At 38.6% G+C, this 25081-nt stretch overlaps 2 protein-coding genes across 2 annotated transcripts; one reads left to right on the forward strand and one right to left on the reverse strand.

Moving 5' to 3' along the window:
• Nucleotides 1–2090: 2090 nt before the first annotated feature.
• On the reverse strand, nucleotides 2091–5931 carry LOC113226084 (transcription initiation factor TFIID subunit 10-like). The gene is made up of 3 exons (XM_026458602.1): nucleotides 5804–5931; nucleotides 5531–5701; nucleotides 2091–3626 (listed from the first exon to the last, which is right to left on the reverse strand). The coding sequence occupies exons 2-3, from the start codon at nucleotides 5698–5700 to the stop codon at nucleotides 3407–3409; spliced, it is 390 nt and encodes a 129-aa protein (XP_026314387.1). The 5' UTR covers nucleotide 5701; nucleotides 5804–5931; the 3' UTR covers nucleotides 2091–3406.
• Nucleotides 5932–8280: 2349 nt separating this feature from the next.
• On the forward strand, nucleotides 8281–9739 carry LOC113226050 (ADP,ATP carrier protein). Its single transcript, XM_026458556.1, has one exon. It carries the CDS (start codon nucleotides 8530–8532, stop codon nucleotides 9433–9435), a length of 906 nt encoding a protein of 301 aa, XP_026314341.1. The 5' UTR covers nucleotides 8281–8529; the 3' UTR covers nucleotides 9436–9739.
• Nucleotides 9740–25081: the final 15342 nt, after the last annotated feature.

Here is a 25081-nt window from a genome sequence, read left to right on the forward strand (position 1 = left end):
GTCATTCTTACCTAGCCAATTATTACAAACTTTACAAAATACCTATTGATACGTATGATTTAGGAATAAAAATAAATGTTTGCATAATGGTAAATAATAATAACGCACACACTCAACATAGCCCCACATTAGGGAAACTCTGTGTCGCAGGTGCCATGGACGCACATATAGGCAACCACAAATTACACCCAAACTCACGAGAGAAATAAATGTAGATCATACAAATATTGCTCCCGGCCCGGGAATCGAACCTGGCACCTCTGCGTGGCAGTCCAGCATGGTAACCGTTCGGTCACGGAGGCAGTTAACTTAAATAGCAGTTAAAGATAAAAAGAAACAAAATTGTAAGATTTTATTTGATATTAATTTGCCACATATTAAATCATCCAGCATCTATTTCCGATTCTGAACTTGAATTACCACCAGAACTCGAATGTTTGCGATCTCTCCCTTCAAATCAAAATGTCACTAGGGATGACATAGTTTTGCAAATAATTAATTACTGTTAATTTTTATGTGATTTGATACTTCTGTTGAATAATATTCATTATAAATAAGACTTCAAGATTTAGTATTATCCATAATATAGATGAATTTCGGGGGAAAATATAGAAATTGTGCTAACTGTGAGAGTCTGTGATGAAAACCCTAAAAATCATGTTTTGTTTGTTGACATTTATTCTACATGGAATTTGGCTAGAGTATACATATAGAGGGTACAAGGAGTGACATAGTGTGGTTAAAACCACTAAATATTAATAACGTACCTGAGATGCAGTGGGACGGGGGCTGGTTTAAATTCCATGAATTTAAAAGAATCTATAATTATATCCTCATTAGTTAAAACAAGCTTGTTTGACAGAGCGGCCGTGGCCATCACAGAGTATGTTAGTTAGGTGCTGATGTGGCTAGCCTCACGACATCTCGCCATTTCTCACTGTTAGTGGACTCCCTCGTGCACTCATACTAATAAATAATTATTCACTCAGCTTTCTAAGTGAATAATTATAACCTCCGATGCAGTAAAACTATTTCTGGAAATCCAAAATTCGAAAAGATAATAATTTTGGTATAACCATCGTCTTCTAGCAAACTTACAATTATTAAAGCGACATCTCTAGTCAGCTGCTGGTAGCTGTGAAGGTACCTGGCTGAGTGAAGAAATAGATTTCTTACAGATGGCGCTACGGCAAAGTTGTTAAAAACCAAAAAACAAAGATCTGCAACAAGCACATAGAAAAATTCGTAAGGTTCGCTGGTTCGTTCCGTGGCTTAGTTGGCATAGCGTCTGCCACGGATTGCCGGAGGGTGCTGGCTCGAATCCAGCCGGATTGAAGGGACTTTTTCCAAGTGTTCAATCTTTGTATGAATAATTACTTACAAGAAACTAGTGGAAAAATTTCACAAAAAAATTAATTGAATATCATGGTGGTGAAATATCCCGACATTCAATAAACTTAATATTTGGTGGTTTTAATTACCCTATGTCACTCCTTGTACCCAAAAGTAGACATTAATCTACTTATTTAGAACACGCTTTTCCTACCACTGACCATTATGCACACCAAATATGCACTTAACAAGAAAACAATAATTTTATTAAACACAACCTTATTTCACTTGGCTTCCTACGGATAGGAGACCTTAAAGTGAGAACTCAAGGTCTAGTTTTCGTACAAAAACTTAAGGCGCCTTCAAATTAGACGCTTATAGAAGCGCGGCAGTATCGCGTCTGTAGCGCAGCCGCCGCTTAATTCTCATACAATATCCAGAACACCAGTCGCAGCGCCACTGTCGTGACACGCAGCCTCGGAAAACAATGTTTGTTTTACCTAGTAAAGTAAGATTTAGAACCTTGCGTAATTTTATTAATTCAGAGTCTATACTACCTCAAATGGCTTTGGTTGATTCCGCATAACAGTGAAAGCGTCGAATATTAAATTAAATATCGAATATTAAATTAAATATCGAATATTAAATACTTTTGGAAAAAATATATAGTAAAATTTAGGATGCACACTGTTTAATATACAGTGTGAAAACACGATTCCTACAAATTTTTACGTAAGTAGTATCCATTCTTAATTGCAAGCTAAATTTATATAGTTCACGGTATTGGTGATCTGAGTTCTTGTACCGTCATCTGACCACAAGAAACAGTTCCCGTCAGAACTTTTACTTTTGATTAAGTCGCGCGCCACTTTTGCAAGCAGTCATAATTAGTGAAATATAACGTACTGCAGCGTTTCTACAAGCATCTAATTTGAACGTTACACACACCATGTCCAAAATTGTTTTGTACTAAAATGTTAATTTTTAATTTGTGGCAATTATAAACATATGATATTTGTCGCCCGCCGCGACTGTCGCCTCGTGTGAGAAAAGGCTTACGTGTGCCTAGTTGCTGCAATTTGAAAGTACAGAGTACGTCAAGACTGACACTAATATTTAAATTCAACTCTATACCAGTCGCGTTAATAACAGTCTAAAGTCTCAGTCTTGATGTGCTCATCACTGTACTACGTACGCAAAATAGATTTTGTAGTCATTCCATGGAACATGACTTTTAATTACAGTTCTTTCCTTCAACTTTTAAATTTATACGTCTCAATAGAGATGTATTCAACATTTTTAAATAAATAAAAAATAGCATTCTTAATTAAAAATTCGTCGCCCTCCTGTGAATAAATCATAATAATATAGTCCCTCTTTTATTAACTAGTTTAGACCTAGTAGCACTAGAGCTACTTGTGAGAGTTCGTCCAGAAAAGTACTGGCACGGTTTGGCGAGGTCGCTGGTTCTAACCATGGCGGATCGAACGAATGTTTCTTTGTGTTCAACTTTGTATTAATAATTATAACAAACTAGTAGTAGTTTCACAAGGATTCAACAAACTGGGCTAAATAGTTTTCCACATAAAGGCATAAAATTTATAAAAAAAAAATTATTGCTTATGGTCTTATTTAAGACCGATTGCACGTTGGCAAAAACAGTAATTTTACAAAAAATAATTTAATTTCATGGTCGTAAAACATTGTGATATTCAATATTATAGATTATTTTTTAAGTTTCAAAGACATTTATAAATATCATTAGTGAGAGAGAAAACTTGCCCGTGTCACCATGGAATGACTTTTTATAATAACACGAAAACAAGCTTTTATTATGTATCTGCATATCAATCACCTAGTGTTAAAGTTCCTTGTACTACAGAGTAATAAACCTTCCGGATGGCACTACCCAAAACTGAACCAATTTAAAACAAGATAGTTCATAAAGTCATCTAAAATTGAACCCGGTCCCGCTTCAATTTTGCTAACCATTGGTCTGCTGTCATCGTCAGCTCTATGCATAAGGTAAGGTCAATGCACTATAAATCAGCTTAATGTACAATAAAATTTGATATTAAACAAAGTAATGTGGCTTTCTCGCTGTTATTCCGTATTCCTGTAATGCTGGTACAAGATCTTCCATGGTCATAACATACTTCTTCTCCTTAGAGCCCTTAGGGTTTTTTGAATTCTGGTTTATTTGGCTAGATGTCCGCATCTTACAGTGCTGTAGGGCATCATTTGCTATGTCCGAGAGGAATTTCTGTGCTGCAATCGCTATTAGACGAATTAGCCTGAAATATAATAAATTAATTACATTTTTTTTTAAATAGCAAATTCTTCAAGGACAGAAGAGTTATTGCATTGTATAGTAAAAATCAGTGGTATGTATATTTTTTTATGGTACCATGTGACGGGAAGAACAAGTAGTGGGTCTGGTGGTCAGCGACAGGCCTGTCCATAACAATTGCAGTGCCACTCAGTTTTAAATCACAAAGATCAGGGGGACACTGCCACTGTGCCCGTCACCCTGAGACCCATGTGCCTGTAATTTCCCTAGCACCCTTATCCTTCAAGTAATGTTCACACTGTTTGGCGGCAGAAATAGGTAAGGTGGCAGTACTTCCCTGGATGAACTCTTTCACAAGGAGCTCTACTGCTGCTATAGGTATATCTCAAAGACTCTCATGACAAGAGGACAGTTTTAAAATTGTTTTTAGGTGTACCCAGTACCACCATGGTAGCCTGATGGTTTGACCTACCGTCTCTCAAGCAGAGGCCTTGAGTTCGAATCCGGGCTTGCACCGTAAGTTTCTCGGAATTTACGTGCGACATTTACTTGGAAATGTATGAGCTTTTAGGTGAAGGATAATAAATCGTTCTGTCAGGGGTCATTCACCAGCTACATCTTCCCAGTAGTTGATTGTGTAAATGTACGGGTGCGCAACCCTGGCACCCCAGCTTCTAATACTGTGAACCTTATTTGTTTATGGACAACTGTATGAAGGAGCTGCGTGAGAGTGATTATGGAGTGCAAATGGGCAAGTCCAGCATCAAGTGCCTCGTATACGCTGATGACCAAATGATCCTTGCGCCGTCAGAGGGAGAGTTGCAAAGAATGCTATGCTAGATATTATGAATGAGTCATTTAGAAAGAGAGGTATGAAGATTAATGCAGAGAAGACGAAAGTGATGGTTTTTGAAAGAAATGAGAACGTGACGGTATGTAAGATTGAAATACAAGATATGAATGTTGATCAAGTGAATGAGTTTGTGTATCTGGGTAATGTGTTTACAAGAGATGGGAAGTTTGATGAGGACATTGAAAGAAGGGTACGAAAAATAAACGCAGTAAATGGAGCCATAAATGGTTCAATGGGGAGCAACATCTTATCCCAAAAAGCACACATGACCTTACACAATGCTTTGCTGGTTCATTTCATTGTGTTGGACGTGTGTTTTCCATACAAACTGAGGTGCTTCAGTACAAGGTTGAAAAAAGCAGCTCTCGCACCGTCGTGAGGTGCGGGGCAGTGTGTTAATCGCCTTATTCAATGATTGTCTGCCATAATTTTACTATTGTTAAGTGGTGTATTATTAACCTACAGGTATGTGACTGCTTGTGGGTATTTCCAATGTTGTTCTCAATGTAGCAGAGGGCTATGGAGGTGGCTTCCAACCCTATTTCTCCAAAGGAGACTCATGTCCTGGGCGATATATATTACAGCCAAGTTAATGCTGCATGTTGGGCATCAAGTTTTAATTAGCGCTGGATAGGACATTAAAATTAAAATCAAGTTATGCTCCGGCCACACAGTGGGAGCAGCAGAAACATTTCAGTGTGGCAGGGTTCATAATAAAACGTACATTACAAAAATTCCCGCGCCCGGCACAGTTCCGTGGCCGCCTCTGTGTGGCCAGAGCATTAGAGTAACTCATTTGAAAAAATGAGGTAGTACAATGTCCTACTTCAAATGAAGTGAGGCAGTGGTGAGAAACAGAGCTTGTGCTTGCGCTTGAGCTTATGCTTGAGGATGCGGGACAATTTTATGAAACGAGGTATTGTGACAAACCAACTAAGCAAGTGGTTATGAAAGAGGTGGCTCATGTATGAGTAGCTCAACACTACTTTTAATTCCCACATAAAAAATTTTATATAGTACACAGCACACAAAAGCCTTATAAGTGCCGTACTTACCTAGGATCTTGAGATTCGAATCCAGACATATTCAAATAATGAGCTACAACAGAATCTGGTATAGAAGGGTTATAGTTCTCTAAATGAAGGAGAAAATCGCTAAGCGCGTGTCCTGCGACACCGTCGTCGTCCATACCGACCGCAGGGGAGTTCATACGGCTCATGGGCATACTGCAAATACGAAATAAATGAAAAAATAAACACTGGAACTTATTTACCACCCATCGAGAACGTTTTGTTAGTCTACGACAAAAAAATTGTAGTTTAACTTACGCCTTAACTTCTATTGGTAATAAAAAACGTTATTTATCTTACTAAGTGCTAAATGAGGGTGTTTAAAAATTATATACAACAAAATTTATAAGAAGTTGACGCTGTGCTTGCTCGTCATTCCTTTCACTAGTTTTGGTACTTTATAAACTCACTTTTGATTAATTGTTTTTTTTTCCTTAATCTTGTTTATTTCTTCTATTGCCCTAAGTAAAAAGGAGAGAGAATATATTACTTCGAGAATATAATGAGTTTTAGATCATTTTGAGGTTAGAATTATTTCGTAAATGTTGGTAGTACTTCATGTACGTCATGTTCGGAGGCCGTGGCGTTTTATAGTATTGAAAATGACAAAGAGAGCTGTGTAGAAATAAGACAGTAGTAAGCTATTTTCACCTTACGGCCTAAATTAAGACAGTTAATTTTGACTGTATTAAAGGAATGTTTACTATACGTACTTCTAAACAGTACGTAACTCAAACGGTGCCACAAAGCATAACACCTTTTCCACAAATGCCTATCGATCAACACAATTAAGCACGGCGAGTACAGTTGCGTTTTGTTCCTATAAAATTTAATTTGACAAAAATATCAATATTGGTAACATAAAATAAGGAAGTAAACTTAGGTCACACTAGTATAACTATTTATAGAAATAACGAACATATACGTTACACGAAAATGCAAAAAACCTAACCAAACATCCAGCAGTTGTAAAAAAATATGTTTTAATAAAAACTATTAGCTTCTCAAAACAGGAGAACAATGATTATCAAAGTATTTTACAATAAATCATTGTAACAAATATACTGAAAATAATCATGATTCAAGCCTATAAACAATTTATTTATTTCTCAGACCGACAAGTGCCAACTCAATAATATAATATACTGCGGGAAAAGTTCAGTCGTTAAAGCAAAATCTAAACGATATCTGCAGACGTCATAGTTGTGTTGCTATTTAATTTTGTTTGCCTTCTTTCAAGCACTAGATTCTATAAATATGTTTAATATTTATCACACCAAAGAAACCCGCCTAAGGCTTGAGCCTTACTACGTAAATTTTGCCTCGCTGTGCGAGAAGGTGCGTCCGGTCGCTGGAATGCTCGAGCATTCTTGCGTCTTGAGGCTGTAGTATTCCGTCGACATTTACGTCTCAGTGCCTGCCTTCGTGCCCCTTACGGCTGGTTCGCCAGGCGTCGCCGACAGCAACTGCGGAATGCTCGAGCATGCGCTAGAATTCTGCGGAAGACGTGCGATGTGATTTTTGGCTCGTATCCAGTTTGTACGTTACACAATTTCATTACGTTATGTACAATATCGTTACAAAAATTCGCTTCCATTCTGTTCCGCCGCAATATAAATTGAGCCTATCTTGACGTCTAGGATCTCAGGACAAGTAGTCAAGATACACGAAGACATGGCCATTAGCCTTTCCAGAATTTTGAATAATTTTCAAATCTTCATACAAAAAAGTTTAAGAAATTCGTTTATCGAATTGCAATCATATGACTTTTCTTTCTACTCGTATAAAATTTGATTATCGAGCTCCTTAAATGCGTAACAGTTATTGTGTTTAGTGATAAATTTTGACATTTTGACATTTGACAGTTACGGAATTTGATGATATTGTCACAAGTGGTATAGAATTGAATGTAAATCATTAGTGACATTGAAGCACATTTTGCATTTATATTAACTCAGTGTACGTACAAAAAATTTAAAATTTTTTTTTTTTTTTTTTTTAACGCTCACATTCAACATAGCCCCGCACTAGGGAAACCCTGTGTCGCGGGTGCCATGGACACACACATAGACAACCACAAATTACACCCAAACTCACGAGAGAAATAAATGTAGGCCATACAAATATTTCTCCCGGCCCGGGAATCGAACCTGGGACCTCTGCGTGGCAGTCCGGCATGGTAACCGTTCGGCCACGGAGGCAGTTAAAAATGAAGTAATATTAACTTTTATTGCCATTTATTCTATACCATTGGCTCATGTCACGCCAATTTGAGCAATTTATACATTTCCTTAATTCATATTTGCAATTATTCATTATCAATGAGAGTGATCAGTGAGTGAGAGAGTGACCATTCTCGTTACTTTTTTATTCTCTATTTTGGTAAAAGGTCAGTGATCTACTGCATTGTTTATATAACACCATTAGAATTACTTTGGCAACCAAAGTCAGTAGTTTTGTCATACAATGCAGTAAAACCATTTCCAGAAATTCCGGAATTCGAAAAAGTAATTAATTAATATTTGGTGGTCTCGAAAATTCTATGTAGCTCCTTGTAGCTATATCTATGCATGTATCTATATATGTAGAACACCTTTTTCCAACCATTGCTCATTACTTAATAGATCTTTATCAGTATTGTACTCAAACGGAAACAAGTTTTATGACGATCGTATTATAGGGGAATATTGCATTTAGTATGACAACCCTGGCCTCGTGGTACTTTTTTTGCTAGGTTGCCACCCTGCCCCTTCCTTCCTTCTTTTGCGCCGCACCTCCCAGACAGAACTGCGAGAGAACGTGATCGATCGAATTTCGAAAAAGGCACACACCTACCCCTGTGCTCTTGCGATCACGAAACAAACGCATATCTCCTGAGAACAAAAATCAGGAGTTCGTGTTTCGTGATAATTACCATTCCGCGAGTGAACTAGAATTTTGTGTCGACGCCGTAATTACTTGAAGAGCACACGTAATCCAACAAAATGTCGGGTGGTTTAGCCGATCCGGTCGCATTCGCGAAGGACTTCCTCGCCGGTGGTATCTCTGCCGCCGTCTCCAAGACCGCAGTAGCGCCCATCGAGCGCGTCAAGCTGCTGCTGCAGGTACAGCACGTGAGCAAGCAGATTACTGAAGACCAGCGCTACAAGGGCATCGTCGACGCTTTCGTCCGCATTCCTAAGGAGCAGGGTCTGCTCTCTTACTGGCGTGGTAATCTCGCCAACGTCATCAGGTATTTCCCCACGCAGGCGCTCAACTTTGCCTTCAAGGACAAGTACAAGCAGGTGTTCCTTGGCGGCGTCGACAAGAACACCCAGTTCTGGCGTTATTTCGCCGGTAACTTGGCGTCGGGTGGTGCCGCAGGAGCCACATCCCTTTGCTTCGTATACCCCCTGGACTTCGCGCGTACGCGTCTCGCCGCCGATGTCGGCAAGGGTGCCGGCAACCGCGAGTTCAACGGCCTCGGCGACTGCCTAACCAAAATCTTCAAGTCAGATGGCCTTGTTGGTCTGTACAGAGGTTTCGGCGTGTCAGTGCAAGGTATCATCATCTACCGCGCCTCCTACTTCGGTTTCTACGACACAGCGCGCGGCATGTTACCCGACCCCAAGAACACACCGATCGTGATCAGCTGGGCTATTGCGCAAACCGTCACCACAGTCGCTGGCATCATCTCCTATCCCTTCGACACAGTCCGTAGGCGCATGATGATGCAGTCTGGTCGCGCAAAGGGCGACATGTTGTACAAGAGCACTATCCACTGCTGGGCGACGATCGCCAAAAGTGAAGGCCCTAAAGCCTTCTTCAAGGGTGCCTTCTCCAATGTTCTCAGAGGCACGGGTGGTGCTTTCGTACTTGTGTTATATGATGAGATCAAGAAGGTCCTCTAAATCATATAAGTTTAAGTAACTTGTTGCCGTAACAAATTTCAACTGTGATTTGAATTAAATCACTACAAAATAGCCGCTCCCCCTGAAATCATGTATTATTAGAAGCGAAATCAAACCTAGTAACTTATTTTTAGTTAAATAAAGCGTTATACATTGATTCCAATATTTGTATTTGTTTCATTAAAAAGTGTTACATAATGACTCCACTTGTGTGCAAAAATTAACAAAATGCAGTGCTGACATCAGAGATTTCATTTTGAATAGTTTCAAGTGTGTTCTAAATGCAAAAAATCTTTATTTTACATTGGTTCCAAACAGATTTTCTGTGATCACTTGTGTGTGCCAGGTTATGTAATGACCTAATTTAGTTCCAACAAATGTATGCCAAGGTTTTAGCTGAAACTATGGATTCTAAGAACTAAAACGACTAAAATCATGTGAAATCTTTCTTGTTACATAATGTGTAAGTGTATTTTGCTGTGATAGTGGAAAATTCACTTCAAGGCAATGTAAAATCAATACCTAACCTATAAAGTGTCTGATAGTGACAGAGACCTTGTACCTTATAGTGTATTTTGAGGTTATTTATGTAATGCTCATTGTTATAAATGCTGTGAAATTGTATTAAATAACAAATCATGTGATCTTGCGAGCTGTTATGTAACGTCAATGCGGTGTGTGAGAACTTAGCCTTATTTAAATTTTCAAAGTGTAGGAAATACACACATATTTTTCTTTTTAAGCAGTACACCTGTGCTTTACGATTGTAATTTAAAAATATTTGTGGATTATAAACCGTTGACTCGGTGTGAATTTTTTTTAGGAAAAAATCACTAGAAGACCCGAGGGCTAATATAGAAATATTATGTTAAAATAATTTGTTGTTTTTTTTTAATAATAATTTTTCATTTCAAGCATTGAAGTACCTACCTCATGATATTCCTGATATATTACAAGTATATATTTGCTTTCTTACATTGCCATGAAGAAATTTTCTGAGTTTTAAGTTCTACTAAATTGATAATCAAAATTATAATATACTAAGTTACTTATGTTTTGCAAACAGCCTTAAAATTCTAATGAAAAAAATATGAAGAATCGATCCATGCTGCCAACTTAGCAATTTATTTCTAACGTCTTCCTGTTTTTTTTAAGTCAATTGACTTTCCTTATTATTATGTGAAGTTTAATTACCAGCATTTTTATTGCGTCATTTCCTAAAACAGAATAATTCCAAAGAACTAACAGTAGGCTACAAATACTATGTAAAATAAATATAACATTCAACCTTTGGACTTCGCCCAAGCACAAAATCATTGAAGGCAATTTAATAATAGAATATATTATACTTTTTAGTTACGATTGGAATAGGGACACAATTATTTGCAAGTACAGTTGACATATTTATGATATAAGTATACATATTATTGCATCAAATGAACAATGACGAACCTTATTACGTCGCATGGCGGGTTATATTCGTATACAAAGGTCAAGTACGATCTGTTATGTAGTAAAACACGTGTAAACGGAAGTTTCGAAATATTCTTTTATGATACCAAGTGAATGGACTAACCCCCGTGTGCGTTGTGTCATACGACACGCTTGTCCATGTTGCAGTACCTCTCACAGCTTTAAATCGCAAACATCTGAGGAGCACTGCTGCTGAGAGACAAGTTGAAAAGCCCCATGTGTCTGTAATTTCACCAGCACTCCTGTCCTTCAAAACCGGAACGCAGTAATGCTCACATTATTGCTTGGCGGCCGAAATAGGCAAGGTGAGTACGTCTCTGGACGAATTCTTTCACAACGAACTCTACGGCTACTAAAATCAAACCCGATTGGTTAGGGTCTATATGAGAATATAACTTCTATTTCTTTACAAAGTTCAGGACGTGTTTGTACAGATACATACTAAATTTCTACACTACGTTTGTAAATGCATCCTGAAGCTTCGCCGTGCCCGTGCCCACAGATAGTTTAATGTTCTAGATGGAACATACAACGAGCTCGAAACAATTTAATTGTAGGTACCCTGTTTTCGTCCATATGTTAACTTTCAAATCATGTAAGTTTTTGATAAAACATGACACAACATTTAACATAGAATATGCCTTATCTAGGACAGTGAGAATCTATGTAGAACTTTTAATAGGCATTTTTTACAAGTTCAATAACTTCAGATGTGTCTTTGTCAGCACGGTGCTACTCATATCGTTACGTTTACCTGAATAGTGAGAAACTTTATCACTGCCTCTGCGTTCGGCCGAACGGTTACCTTGCCGGACTGCCACGCAGAGGTCCCAGGCTCGATTCCTGGGCCGCGAAAGATATTTGTATGGCCTACATTTAATTTTCCCCTGAGTTTGGGTGTAATTTGTGGTTGTCTATATGTGTGTCCATGGCACCCGAAACACAGGGTTTCCCTAGTCCCTAGGCTATGTTGAGTGTGGGCGCTGTTATTATATTATATATATAAAAAAAAAATATTTTTTCCATTACCTAACTGAACATCTTGTTTGTTGTTAAAGAACTATATAGGTAATTTAAATATTAATAATGATAAACTCATATATTTGTCTTGAATACAGTGATACATTTTATAATAAACTCGAACGCGGTGATAATCAGCAAGTCAAAACTGTTTATGACTCAGCGGTCGAGGGGAATCCACGGTCTCTTTTGATCTGCCATAAACTTGTTGAGAGCCTATTTCGCAGAACAGTGAAAGTGTTGTATCAATCACTTTGGAAAAAATATGTAGTAAAATTGAAGATATAGGTACACTGGTTACAGAGCAGTGTGAAAACAGACTCCTAAAAATTTTCTCGTCACAAAAAAACAAACTTCAAAATTTTACAAGAAAATCTCTGTATTCAATAGGTACTTTACATATATTACCAATTATTTTTTTTTTAATATCAACTGAAGTTAATATAACACGTATAGTATACGATATACATTTTTCAAATAGCGTTAATTTCGTTTGTAAAAAAGTAAATTCTGAAATAATTTCAGTCAATTATTGTCAGCGTCTCTGCCGCTCGCCCCAAGCAAAATAAACCGTATTAGTACGGGAAAAATTAGAATTCGAGAGGTAGTATCGACTGAAGTAATGTAATTTAGATATTGATCATTATCAATCCACTCCAAGCGTAAGAACCTGCTATATAAATGGCCATTCGCGACAATATTTACGAAAAGTTGAAAGCGTAGTTGCATTTAAATTGAAAATGTCTATGATAACAAAGTCTGTATGTATCTTCATAGATAATAACGTACATATATGTAATATGGATTATTTGCATTTATTTGAAACCATAATTTTTGTCACGATCTGTCCAAATGGGTTCCACTGTCGTGGATTATATTTCTTCAAATATCGCCTCCAGTAGCGCAACGGAACAAGATCCACCAATGTTTAGCTTTATAAGGAGCCGTCCGTACTACATTTTTTTCGCTGACATTGACCCCTTATAGGTTGGAGTGAACCCCAAGGGGAAACACGTTGGGAATCATCTATGTAGAGCGACAAAAGTCTAAATAGCTGAAAACAATAACATAAATTTTACAATATGTATGAAAATTTCGAGAAATAATATAAACTTATTATGTAGAAAATTTACTCGAGGGCCGTAACTATGGCATCGTGTTCAGAAGGCTGGCAACATTTCCCCGTTGAATAGCTAAACTTATTCTTTAGCGAAAATAACTGCCAGGCTTGTCGTCACCGGAAGCTTCTACGACGCGATCTGCATCCTGATTTTAATTCAAACCGGAATCGATCCGGTCGAGTAGTCTCGAAATCAGATCTGCTTCTGAGCGAGAAGATGAATCTGATTCCTACTATATCTTTCGAATTTGTGAGTTAAATCAACTATTGTTGACAAATTAAAAATGTCCAAGTTTCCGATCGGCCAGTTGTGAATCGCAATTATGCGCCTCGACTTGGAAGAGACGCAGTTTCCGATCGGGAGAGGCAATCAAAATCAAGCTGCTGACACCTCTTTCGCTAGAAGTTTCGCCGGTCGCCCCCAGGGACCCAGGACCGTAAAAGGCACAATGCTGTAGCACTGAGCAAGGTTAGCGTATTTGACCCTCTCGTTATTCATTATCATCAATTCTTCGGTCAGAATGTGCCTAAGATACTTAAACTGTGATACATGCAGCAGTGATACATGAGTAGGGTCTTTATTCCTCCCTTGATAATTATAAACTCGCTTAAATTACATTACACTTCACACTTGTTCCACAGCATAAGCTTCACATACCCCTAAGAGCTGAGCAGTACCATGTCGTCAGAGCGTAACGTATGTTATTACAGTGACTTCAGCTATACGGCAGCCGACATGCATACTGTTCAGAGGTTACTCCTCCTTATCTAACACCATAATTTAATATGTACGTTCATTAGAATGTAGTACGTTTGCCATACGTTTGCCCACGGAAGAAAGAAAAGAATATGCGGTCTGTGCGTTTGCCCATTTATAGAGGTAGTGAGGAAACCCAATTTTTGAATTCTCAATTGTGACTTGACATATTTGAACTTTTCTTCTACGAGATCAAGTGACGGGACGAACAAGTCGTAAATACGCGTTTACACGTTTACGCATTTACAACGATATTTTGTGAACCGATTTCCATGATTCTTTTTTTTTTGTTGGAAAAAGAAGTACCTCAGTTGGTCCCATATACATTTGAAGAAAATATTCCATCCGGCTTATTGAATTTCACCCGCTTTCCATTAACCGGTTTTAATGAAACATAGCACACAGATGTAATTCCAATGAAAAAGAAAACACAACGAAGCAAATTTTGAATGTCGGATTTTTATATATTATCATTATTATTTCGTAATTCCTTCTTCCGCGTTAAATGGCACAAACACTTATCCTGAATGGCCCAGTCAGAGAAAAATGTTGTTAATCTATGGGTACAATAACCTATTTCGTATCAGAAGCAGAAGCTATTATATGCTACGTAACACCAAACTCATGTCATGCAAGGGACATTGAATGAAGAGTCGCGTTACACAATCGTCGCAGGCAGAGGAATGTAGTGATCCGGTTGCATATGTTGTGGTTAGGTGACTGCCCTTATCAATATTAACGACTCATCATATTATGAATGAGTAAGTTTTAATTAGTGTAATATGATGAATTCAAATATACGGGGATTCCGGAGATCATGGCCTGAAATCTGGGGGTCTACTCTCGATCTCCGTCCGACATCCGTCCGAAACAATTACTGTCAAATAAGCAATACTCGACCAAATGAAAAGACGCGTGTTGCGAATGAAGCTTCATACTTGATACCTGTCTTTTAATTTGGTCGAATATTACTTATTTGACGGACGGAGACCCGCAGCTTGATTTTGATTGCCTCTCCCGATCGGAAACTGCGTCTCTTCCGAGTCGAGGCGCATAATTACGATTCCCAACTGGCCGTTCGGAAACTTTTGACATTTCAAATAGGAACAATAGTTTATTTAACTCACAAATTAAAAAGATATAGAAGGAAACAGGTTCATCTTCTCGCTCACAAACCCATCTGATTTCGAGACTCGGATGGGCTACCCGATTCCTATTTGAATTTAAATCAGCCTGCTTTCGCTTACAAAAACCACATTCGTTTTTAACCGACTTCAAAAAAGAGGAGGTTCCCGATTCGCCTGTATTTTTTGTGCGTTGCACAATTACTCGCTAATTCGGTACCCTCTTTAAAAAAAAAGAATGATCAAAATCGGTTCACAAATGTCGAAGTTGTCGCGTAACATACATACAAAAAAATACAGTCGAATTGAGGACCTTCTCCTTTTTTTGAAGTCGGATAGTAACAAAAACATTGTTACACACTCCATGGTGGTGATATCGGTCCCAGGTATTGTGGAAAGCCATAAAAGTAATACGAAATATCTATATGAAACAAATTAATCAAAGGCAAATTATTTATTGCTTCCATGTGTTACACAATGGTTACACAGATCTTAAAATTTAAATAATAAGTAGGTGTTACTAACATGACCCTTTTATGGCGTCGCAATGAAAAGTACAATAAATTAAAAATAAACAAAAACAACATAATTTTTTTTTAAGACATTTTTAATATTATATAAATAACAAAATTTAAAAACTAATAATAAAAACATAGGAAACGAAACTATTTTTCCGGATTTAAATCGCGTATATTCGTTTTTTCAAACAAACCGACGTTTTACAGGTCCCATAGTCACGGTTGCCTCAGTTAAAAAATAGTTTCATTTCCTATGTGTAACAATCGCGAAAACCTAAGAACTCGATAATAATAAAAACAATTGTATAGGTATTATATTAATTATTCTTCAAAAAACTAGTAGGCTGTAATAACATTTTTTTATCCAATGTATTGTAAGTTGTTTGGTAAAATTTATTAGCAGTGGAGCTCCTCGTGAAAGAGTTCGCCCAGGGAAGTACTGCCATCTTACCTATTTCTGCCTCCAAGCAGTAATGTGAGCATTACTGCGTTCCGGTTTGGAAGGGTAAGAGTGCTGGTGAAATTACAGGCACATGGGACTTGTCAATTTATGTCTCAGGGTGACGGGCGCAGTGGCAGAGCCCCTAAGATTTTTGCGATTTGAAGCTCTGAATGTTATAACTAGGTACCAATTTACACCTTTGTCACAATGAGATGTAAATATTATTTCAAAAGCAACACCACTGCCAAATAATTCAGCTAAGGGAGACACCATACTTACCTACTGCGATTCCGTGTTATCTACACGCCCCGGTCTGAAAAAACTTTATGGTTGATAAGGACGAAAAAGGCATCTTCGATCTTATCAAATCTTCTTCTAAACACGCATCCAAACCTGGACGTAAGCCTCTCCTAGAGCACGCCAATTCTTCCGGACTTGTGCCGCCCGCATCCAGTCGTTGGCGGCCACCCTTCTCAGGCCAGCAGTCAATTTTGCCGCAGGGCGTCCCATACCACGGTTTTATTGACGTAGTCGCCATTCAAAAACAAGTCTGCTCCATCGGCGATCAACCCTCCCGCAAACATGCCCACTGCTACTTTAGCTTACTGATTTTGCGAGCTATATCGGTCTCTAGTTCTCTGACCGTATGACCTCGTTAGGGATTCGGTTCATCAGAGAAACCCCAACCACAACTCGCTCCATTGCACGCTGAGCGATTTTGAATTTGTGAATAAGGCCTGTCATTGATGTCCACGTCTCAGCTGCGTAGGAGTATAATGAAAAATGTAATTTATGGTTAAAAAGAACAATAATTTTTTTATGAATAATGCTGACGCTCTGTCCAACATAAAGCCTAGTTGGCTAGGCTTTTCGGCTGTTATTGTGTACTTGAGTTTTTTTTTTCAAGATATACTATTGTGAATCGCCGAATACATGTTTCTTTCTTTCTTCTTCCTACATGAATTTGTGAAGACAACTGTCAAGAACAGCCACTTTTTAGTATTAATATTATGTAAGGGTTCTAGTCAAATTACAGGCTCGTGGGATTTGTCAACTTATGTCTCAGGGTGACGAGCGCAGTGGGAGTGCCCCTCAGAACTTTGAAGGTTAAAGCTTTACGTGGCACTGCAATTGTTACGGACAGGCGTGTCGCTTTCCGCCAGGCGCAACACTTGTTCATCCTCTCACTTGGTATCATAAAACAATTAAAAAAAACATAAAAAAGCCTATGAAATAAAGATTATTTGACTTTGCTTTGGGAATAAATGTTTTTGTGATCGGCTTAAGCCGTTTCGCCGTTAAAAGTGTGTTGACTACCTAACAAGAACCACCATTTTTCCGGAGCTGTTAGGTAATATTTTTTGTAGGTCATGTGCCGTCTGCCAAGTGACAAAGTCTACGCGTCGCTGAACAAACGGCCTCTGGATTCTAATAAATACTTCCTTAAAGTTTTATTTAACCATGTTGGAACATGTCCATCTTCTTCTTCGCTCGTCTTCATCGTGTCGATGGCTTACACCATAGTTTCACAAAGTGGTCCCTAACAAGTCGTACGCCTGTTGGTAAGCACATGCCTGTTGCAATGCCACTCAGAGATTTTAAACAAGTCCTAAGGCTGTACTGCCACTGCGCCCGACACCCTGAGACATAAGTTGACAAGCCCCATGTGCCTGTAATTTCACCAAATATTTAGTGTATTTTGCTTAGCAATCAAAAAACCGATTAGAGTGAATTGTTTCTTTTTTTTTCTTAACGCACACACTCAACGTAGCCCCGCACTAGGGAAACCATGTGTCGCGGGTGCCATGGGCACACATATAGACAACGACAAATTACACCCAAACTCACGAGAGAAATAAATGTAGGCTGTACAAATATTTCTCCCGGCCCAGGACTCGATCCTGGGACATCTGCGTTGCGTTGCAGTCCGACATGGTAACCGTTCGGCCACGGAGGCAGTTGTAGTTGTTGTAGTATCGTAGATCTCGTTTTGCTGATCCCACATAAATGTTAAAAATTCGATTTCGTTAAAAATTTGATTTATTTATGTATTTTATTTATTTAATTTCTTGTCGGAGAACTGACAAACAAACAGTCACTTAGAAAACTAAATATATTTTCAAATTCTGATGACGAAATCGTACATATAAAAATTACAAAAAAATATATATAACAAAAAATGTAGGTGATGGTACAACTATCGTTTCCTGAGTACAATCAGCAGCAAAAGTAAATCAGCTAGACCACAAAACCTGCAATCTACAATTGCTACATGTATTCAAAGATTTTTTACTGCAGCTATACTAGTAGAAAACAGATCGAAATCACAGTCCACACACCATTATTAAACGCAGAAGAAGCACGCAATATAAACGAATTTTGTCTGTAATTTTAAGTTTTAACTAATGGTATGTCTAGCAATTTAGTTCACGGAGGCTTTTTGTATTAGTACAGTTTAGCAAGTAAATCCGGACAGTCTGTAGATCCACGAGCAACGCTAAGAAATGTCGCTTATTGTACGTCGGTGTTGTAATGGAAGAAAATGGTATCGTTTGCAGCGGTTAATATTACATAAACTTGAGCTTTTATATTACTTAGTTATGATAAGGCGGACAGAGATAGGTTTTATTACACCAAGGGCATAATTATGCCAAGGCGCACACATGGTATAATTATACTTGGTGTAACGGGCTGGTGTACGCAACTCGATGACACGGCGTCTATGTTGCGTGTGGTAGGTGCAGAGTCCTACTTGTACTACCCAAGCTTCTCCAGGAATCTCAGCAACCTCCTCGGTTCGCTGTAGATTTCGGGGAGCGACCTCAGCGCTCCAAGGTACTTCACCAGGTAGTTGACCACGCCGGAGTACAGTAGAAGGATGTGCGCAGCGGTCTCCTCTCCCTCCATACACGCTCTGCATAGAGGGCAGGGCGCGGTATATTCTTTGCATTATTTCCTATGGTAAAAGCCGTGTGAACATTTGATTGAATTCCGCTTTATCACAAAGTCGTTGAGCATAAGTTTATTCAATAAGACAGTGACAATAAAATAAGAATTTCCATCAGTATTGTCAGTGAGTCGTGCGGACGGCACATAATGTTATCTCACAAATCAATGTTGCCAACCGAACAAAAGAGAATACAATAGTCGTTCAAACAAATATTGAATGAAAACAGTTGAATGTTTTTAAATATAGGAACGAGTTCCGACGCCATTAGTTGAAAGACAAAAACTTAAAACCGAGAAAATAATGTTTAAAGAAATACAATTTAAAAATATCTACTTTTCTTTTGCCGTAACTTCATGCCTTATCCACATAGAAAAAAATAAAAATAGTGACAGGTCAGCCGTTTTTTTAATACATAACGTAAGTCAATGTACATAACAATTTTTTTAATGTCACACGCGCCCTTTCAACTAACTAACTAAGTCATATATATACCCTTTATTGCTCACACACAGGAACAAAAACAATACATAGACAGTCTATGAGATATAGGAAAGCTAATCAGAGCGGGATACGTAGTATGCCAATAGCAAAGTTGTATTTTGTTATGCCGCCCTGCCAGTTGAGAATTCTGTAGTAGTTTATATTATAAAAATATTATGTACTTTACTTTAAAAATAAAATAACAGTGGGACAGTGCAGGTTTGGAAAAAATGGGGCTGTAGTCCAACTGCTACACCCTCAGGGCAGCATTGGCTTTCACCAGTATGTACTCCACAATATCCGCAAACTTTGTGGAGTAATGAAGTCGTGATACGCATCACACGTCGTCGGCACCGCTGGACGCAAACGATAATTTGGGCCAGTCGGACGGTGCTACCAACGTTATGGCTAGTGTACTTCTTTTTCTTTTCCACCTTTTTGAAACCGTCCTCGTCGCACTAGTCTACTAGTCTCGGTGGTACTGACGACACAGCTTCTTCTTTCCCTCTGTTGGTTCCCTGGGTTGTGGTAGCTGCGGCAACAGCAAAGTAATCACGTCGAGGGATCAACTGTAACGTGACCTTCCGTCCCGTTGTGAGCGGGACAGTTCCGCTTTTAAGTTTCCAGTCCCGCTGTCCCCAAAACACTTAAAAATGTCCCGTTTTTGACTTTACAGGACATACGTGACAATAAATTTAAAAATCACACCAAGAGTTTCAGTCATATTGAAGAATTAACCTAGACATATAAAGCAAATTTGCTCATCCGAAAAATATATAAAGCCAGCCCACCAAATTTCTTTTTAAGTTTTGATCATTAAAAATTATTAGTCCTCTTTTTTGATTTTTTTTATTATTTAAACATTTCGTAACTATCATAAACATGTATTTTTAATACAACAATAAATTTACAGACGTCCCATCATAAATAATGGTCACTTTATATAAATTCCCCTCTTTTTGCGTAATAGGTTGAAAACAAATTGAAATAATCTACACATATACGTAAGTACATAGAAACTAGCAAACGTTTTAGCTAATCGTTTTATCACAGGACATATGTATACCTGGCGCAGGTAAACGTGGAAACGTGTACCTAGCTAGCGGATAAGTTCAGTGCCAGGTCACGGCCTTCGTTGCATCGATCTAACTGCGGACTGGCTGCTGTATTCCCACTGAATTTATCTGAATATACAAGAGTTCTATATATAGGTGCTTCATCTCTACCGATAGTATTATGTAATTACGCTATTTATGGACAGACCAAACCGTACCCTTGTTATAATAATGCCACATGCAATAGATGGCCTCGGAGGGCGACCTGTTACCATACTTGTCTGTCACGCAGAGGTCGGGAGAAATATTTGTATGTCCTACATTTGTTTCTCTCGTGAGTTTGGATGTCATTTGTAGTTGTCTACGTGTGTGTCCATGGCACCCGCGAGATAGGGTTTCCCTATTGCGGGGCTATGTTGAGTGTGTGCGTTATAGTTATTATTATTATTGTTACATTTTGAGTTTCTTAATTGTTTATTCTATTTTTAAGCGATGTATTTGTAATAAATAATGAAAATACAAGATGTGGCGAGTTCATCGTTCCAGCGGTATGTGGGGAATATGAACTTTTTTTCTCCTCAAATTTGAGGATTTGACCGTGATTTTTGGGGATTTTGAACAATTGGCATTGGCAACGCTGCAAAAATCGTAAGCTAAAAAATGTGTGTCCATGGCACCCGTGATACAAGGTTTCCCTATAATAATAATCTTTATTTCATAGGTAAGCAAATTACACTTGAAATCGTTATACTGATTAAACTCTACTGCTCATTCAGGCAGATTCCCCTGAGAAGAAAGAGCAAGAAACTTTATGTTAATTAAAACTTCTGAGATCGAGACTACCTGCAAGAACTAAACGGGTCACTACCACAGAGTTCAAGGTTTGCGGTGCTGTGAGAGTTAAAAAAAAAATACATCAAGAGTGCTTTTTTCACATGACAGTCATAAAAGTATAATACGAACTACACGTATACACAAGTGTAGTCGATGTATACAAAGTAACTTCCCGCCAAAGGAGTAGAGCCCATCTCCACATCTTAGATGCCTGGCATTGTAACACCACGCAGGCATCTCGTTCGTTCTTTCCTCGAATGATCCTGAACTATTTCTTATTCTATTTCTTATTTGCGCTATGACATAGGGTTCTTCAAAAAGGATGTTTACAGGGCACTCAAAGGCTGGCAACGCATCAACTCATCTGATGTTGCAAATGTCCATGGGCGACGATGATCACCTCCCATCAAGTGGCTCGTCGTTTGCCTCGTTCGTTACATAAAAAAAAAACTGAAATGCAAAAATTGCATTTTATATACGAATTGTTTTCACGTCACATTTCCTTCACGGGCTTTTACGGATTGCTAAAGTAATGCATCCAAATTAAAACCCTTGATAAGAAATTTAAAAAAATTGAATTTTTTTAATCTGAACTCTTTTTTTTTAATGTCAAGTGACGGGACGAACAAGTCGTGGCCTGATATAAAGTTACATCCCTGTCCATAAAGCCGGGTACTCACTAGCGAGCTGTTACTGTAACGTGCAGATACAGTAACGAGGTTCTAGTGCGTACGCTTGAAACAGTCTTCAGTTAGACGGCTCACTGCGGACCGCACGCGTACCGCTCGCGGTAAGCTCGCGAACCACGTACACACTATGATTTTTGGTTACATGACCTGCAGCGGTAACAGTTACAGCTCGCTAGGGAGCACCCGGCTTTACAATTGCAGTGCCGTTCAAAGCTTTTAATCGTAACGATCTGAGGGGCTCTGCCACTGCACCTGTCACCCTGAGACATAAGTTGGCAAGTCCCATGACCGGACCGACCCGGAACGCATCACCGTTTGGTATCAAAAATGGGTAAGGTGGCAGTGTTTCCCAGGACGAACTCTTTCACATGGAGTTCTACTGCTACGAAACTAATATAAACTATATTAAGTTTTATGTGATTTCAAAGCCAAATAATCTTCATTTCATAGGTAAGAAAATTACACTTGAAATCGTCATACTGATTAAACTCTACTGCTCATTCGTAAGGCAGATTCTCCTGAGGAGAATAAGCAAGAAACTTTAGGGGTTACTCTTTGTACGTTATTCACATACATTTCTCATTACAATATTTAATTAAAACATCTTAGATCGAGACTACCTGCAACTACCACGGAGTTTTGTCATCCAAGTACGCAGAAGCTGTATAATATTAATAACCTATGCATACAGCCGAACGTATAACTTCCTAATTTTTTTTTAAATTAAAAAACGAAACCCTGTCAAGTTTTATTGAAATCGGTTACCGAAAAGTGCATCAAACTGGATTTATCCCATAGTTTGCCACCCTTACAAATGGAATATTTTCTTCAAATTTAAAGTTTTAAACCTCATAAATGGCAAGTTTGGAATATCAACCGGAATCGTATTGTAGTTTGGCTAAGTTTCCAGCTCTGAAAAAATTCTATCCTAAGGTTGCCTGAATGAAATTGTCTAGCAATAAGGCCACTTGTTGTACATTGGCATACTCTGTGACGTTTACACTACCGTTTCTGTGTTCCCATTGTATTATTTAATGGTACAATAAAGAGTATGCAATTAATTCATTCATTCGTTTTGCAATCAAATTTCTACTACAGAGATTGTACGTACGTGTCTGAGAGAGCTCGATAAAAAAATGTAGGTATAGTTACGTTTTTCACATACATAATCGCATTTTCAGTAAGTAAGTCACGGTTATCTAAAATCCGCATAGGTATGACAGGTGTCGTCGGCAGAGCATCGTTTTTAAACGACTTGAAAAGGAGGAGGTTCTCAATTCGGCTGTATTTTTTTGTGTGTGTGTTACGCGATTGTGATGATTCTTTTTTGTTGGAAAGTATTGTCCCCAGTATTACTCCTATTTAAATTTCAAGAAAATATTCCTCCTCTTAAGGTGGCAAACTAGGGGACGAATCCGGTTTCACCTACTTTCCGGTAACAGATTTTAATAAAACTTGGCAAAAAGATGTAATTCCGCGAACTTTTGAGGTCGGTTTTTTTAATAAAGAAGTTATATTCATTAACATTCCGATAGTACGTGAGTATAGGAAAAGCAATCACTCAATTAACAAGGTAACAGGTTGCGTAATTCCGTAACGCGTTATCAACTTATCACTGAAGTTTATCCAGACGTTAATGAGAGTGATAATAAAATATGATAGCATAGCAATTTAAATGACGAATGTGGCGCCCCGAGGTTTGTGGAATTATTATGCAATTCTTTATTTAACTGCCTCTGTGGTCGAACGGTTACCATGCTGGACTATGTAATTTGTAGTTGTCTATGTGTATGTCCATGGCACCGGAGATACAGGGTGTTCCTAGTGCGGGGCTTAGAAAAAAGAAGAAAATGTGTATTGGACTAGTAATAGATTGACTGCATGTTTGCAGTTACTGCGTTAAGTCGTAATCAACTTCATGCAGCCGAGACCACGACTGCAGGAAGTTGATAACGACTTCACGCATTAACTGCATGGCAGTCTTCTGTCCACATGCACGATTCAAACTGTACAGCGTTTAAGTGAAAAACGTTTCAGAAAGCACGTTTTTTAAAAAAGCACAACGCTTTAACGTTTGAAAAAATAAGAAGTTTTTCCCATCTCTACCCCTAAGGCAATAAATGCCCAAGAGGCAAATCCTCGCCCGTCCACCGCGCAGGCTAAACTTAAGTTCCTCCGCTTGTCCTAGCAGCCGCCCGTGCCCGCACCGGTAGCCAAATGAAATGCGCAGGGGACCAACATCAGTCTGCTCTAGGCCTGAAGATAGGTCCATGTACACCGAGCGTCCTCAATGCGTTTTGTGCGGGGAGTCCCACACCACGAACTATCGCGGTTGTTTCAAGGCCCCCCGCCCTACTCGCAAGGTAGCTGCGCGCTTTGCGGCCCATCTGAATGCACCCAGCCCAAGCTCCATTCCCTCAATCGCCGTGGGCAATCCCTTGCGCTAATGGCCCTACGCCCGCCGCTCGAAGCAGGCAAGCCCCATCGCCACCGCGGCCCCTAAGGCCAAAACTGCAGCTCGTGCACCGCCAGTGCCTGTCGCGCAACGCCTCTCGCGAACACTAAAAAAGTTTGTTTTTTAAAATAAATAAAATAAAATCGTATTTATTTCACATGCCAAATACATTATAAAATACAAACAATTATAAAATATCAAATAATTCACTCATAAATAATAAGCACTTATGCACGCTTTTTATTTTAAGCATAAGCTTTTTCACTTTTCACAAACTCAACAATTTTATTTTTTACTACGTGCCTAAGTTTCAAGTCCCGCCATTTACGTTTCATACACAAATTAATTCCTCAATGTGAATAATAATTTTATAAATAAAAATAAAACTTGTGGTTCACAAATAAACTTACTTGACTTAAAACCTTTAGTGGTCTTCCACTCTCGCTTTTCACTATCAACACAACAACGTTGCAAGCTTTTTTAACATAAAAGTCTATATGCGCTTGAACGTTTTTCTAAACGATTTTTTAAGTTTCAAACAAAAAGCGTTTAAAAAAAGCGCCGACTGCGTCTGCCGTCTACTCCCTTAAGGACATCCTGGCCCTCATAAACCCCCTTTTCTGTACTTTCGATATCCAAGAAGTACAACAATTAGCCGCGCTCCTCCGGGCTACTGACTTCAACGGCAACTCGCGTCTTCACGCTTTGTCTCGGTTTAGCTCACTTGTC

This window comes from Hyposmocoma kahamanoa, unplaced genomic scaffold (genome assembly GCF_003589595.1).
Source record: "Hyposmocoma kahamanoa isolate Upper Pololo Valley unplaced genomic scaffold, ASM358959v1 181, whole genome shotgun sequence".
Lineage (NCBI taxonomy): Eukaryota > Metazoa > Arthropoda > Insecta > Lepidoptera > Cosmopterigidae > Hyposmocoma > Hyposmocoma kahamanoa.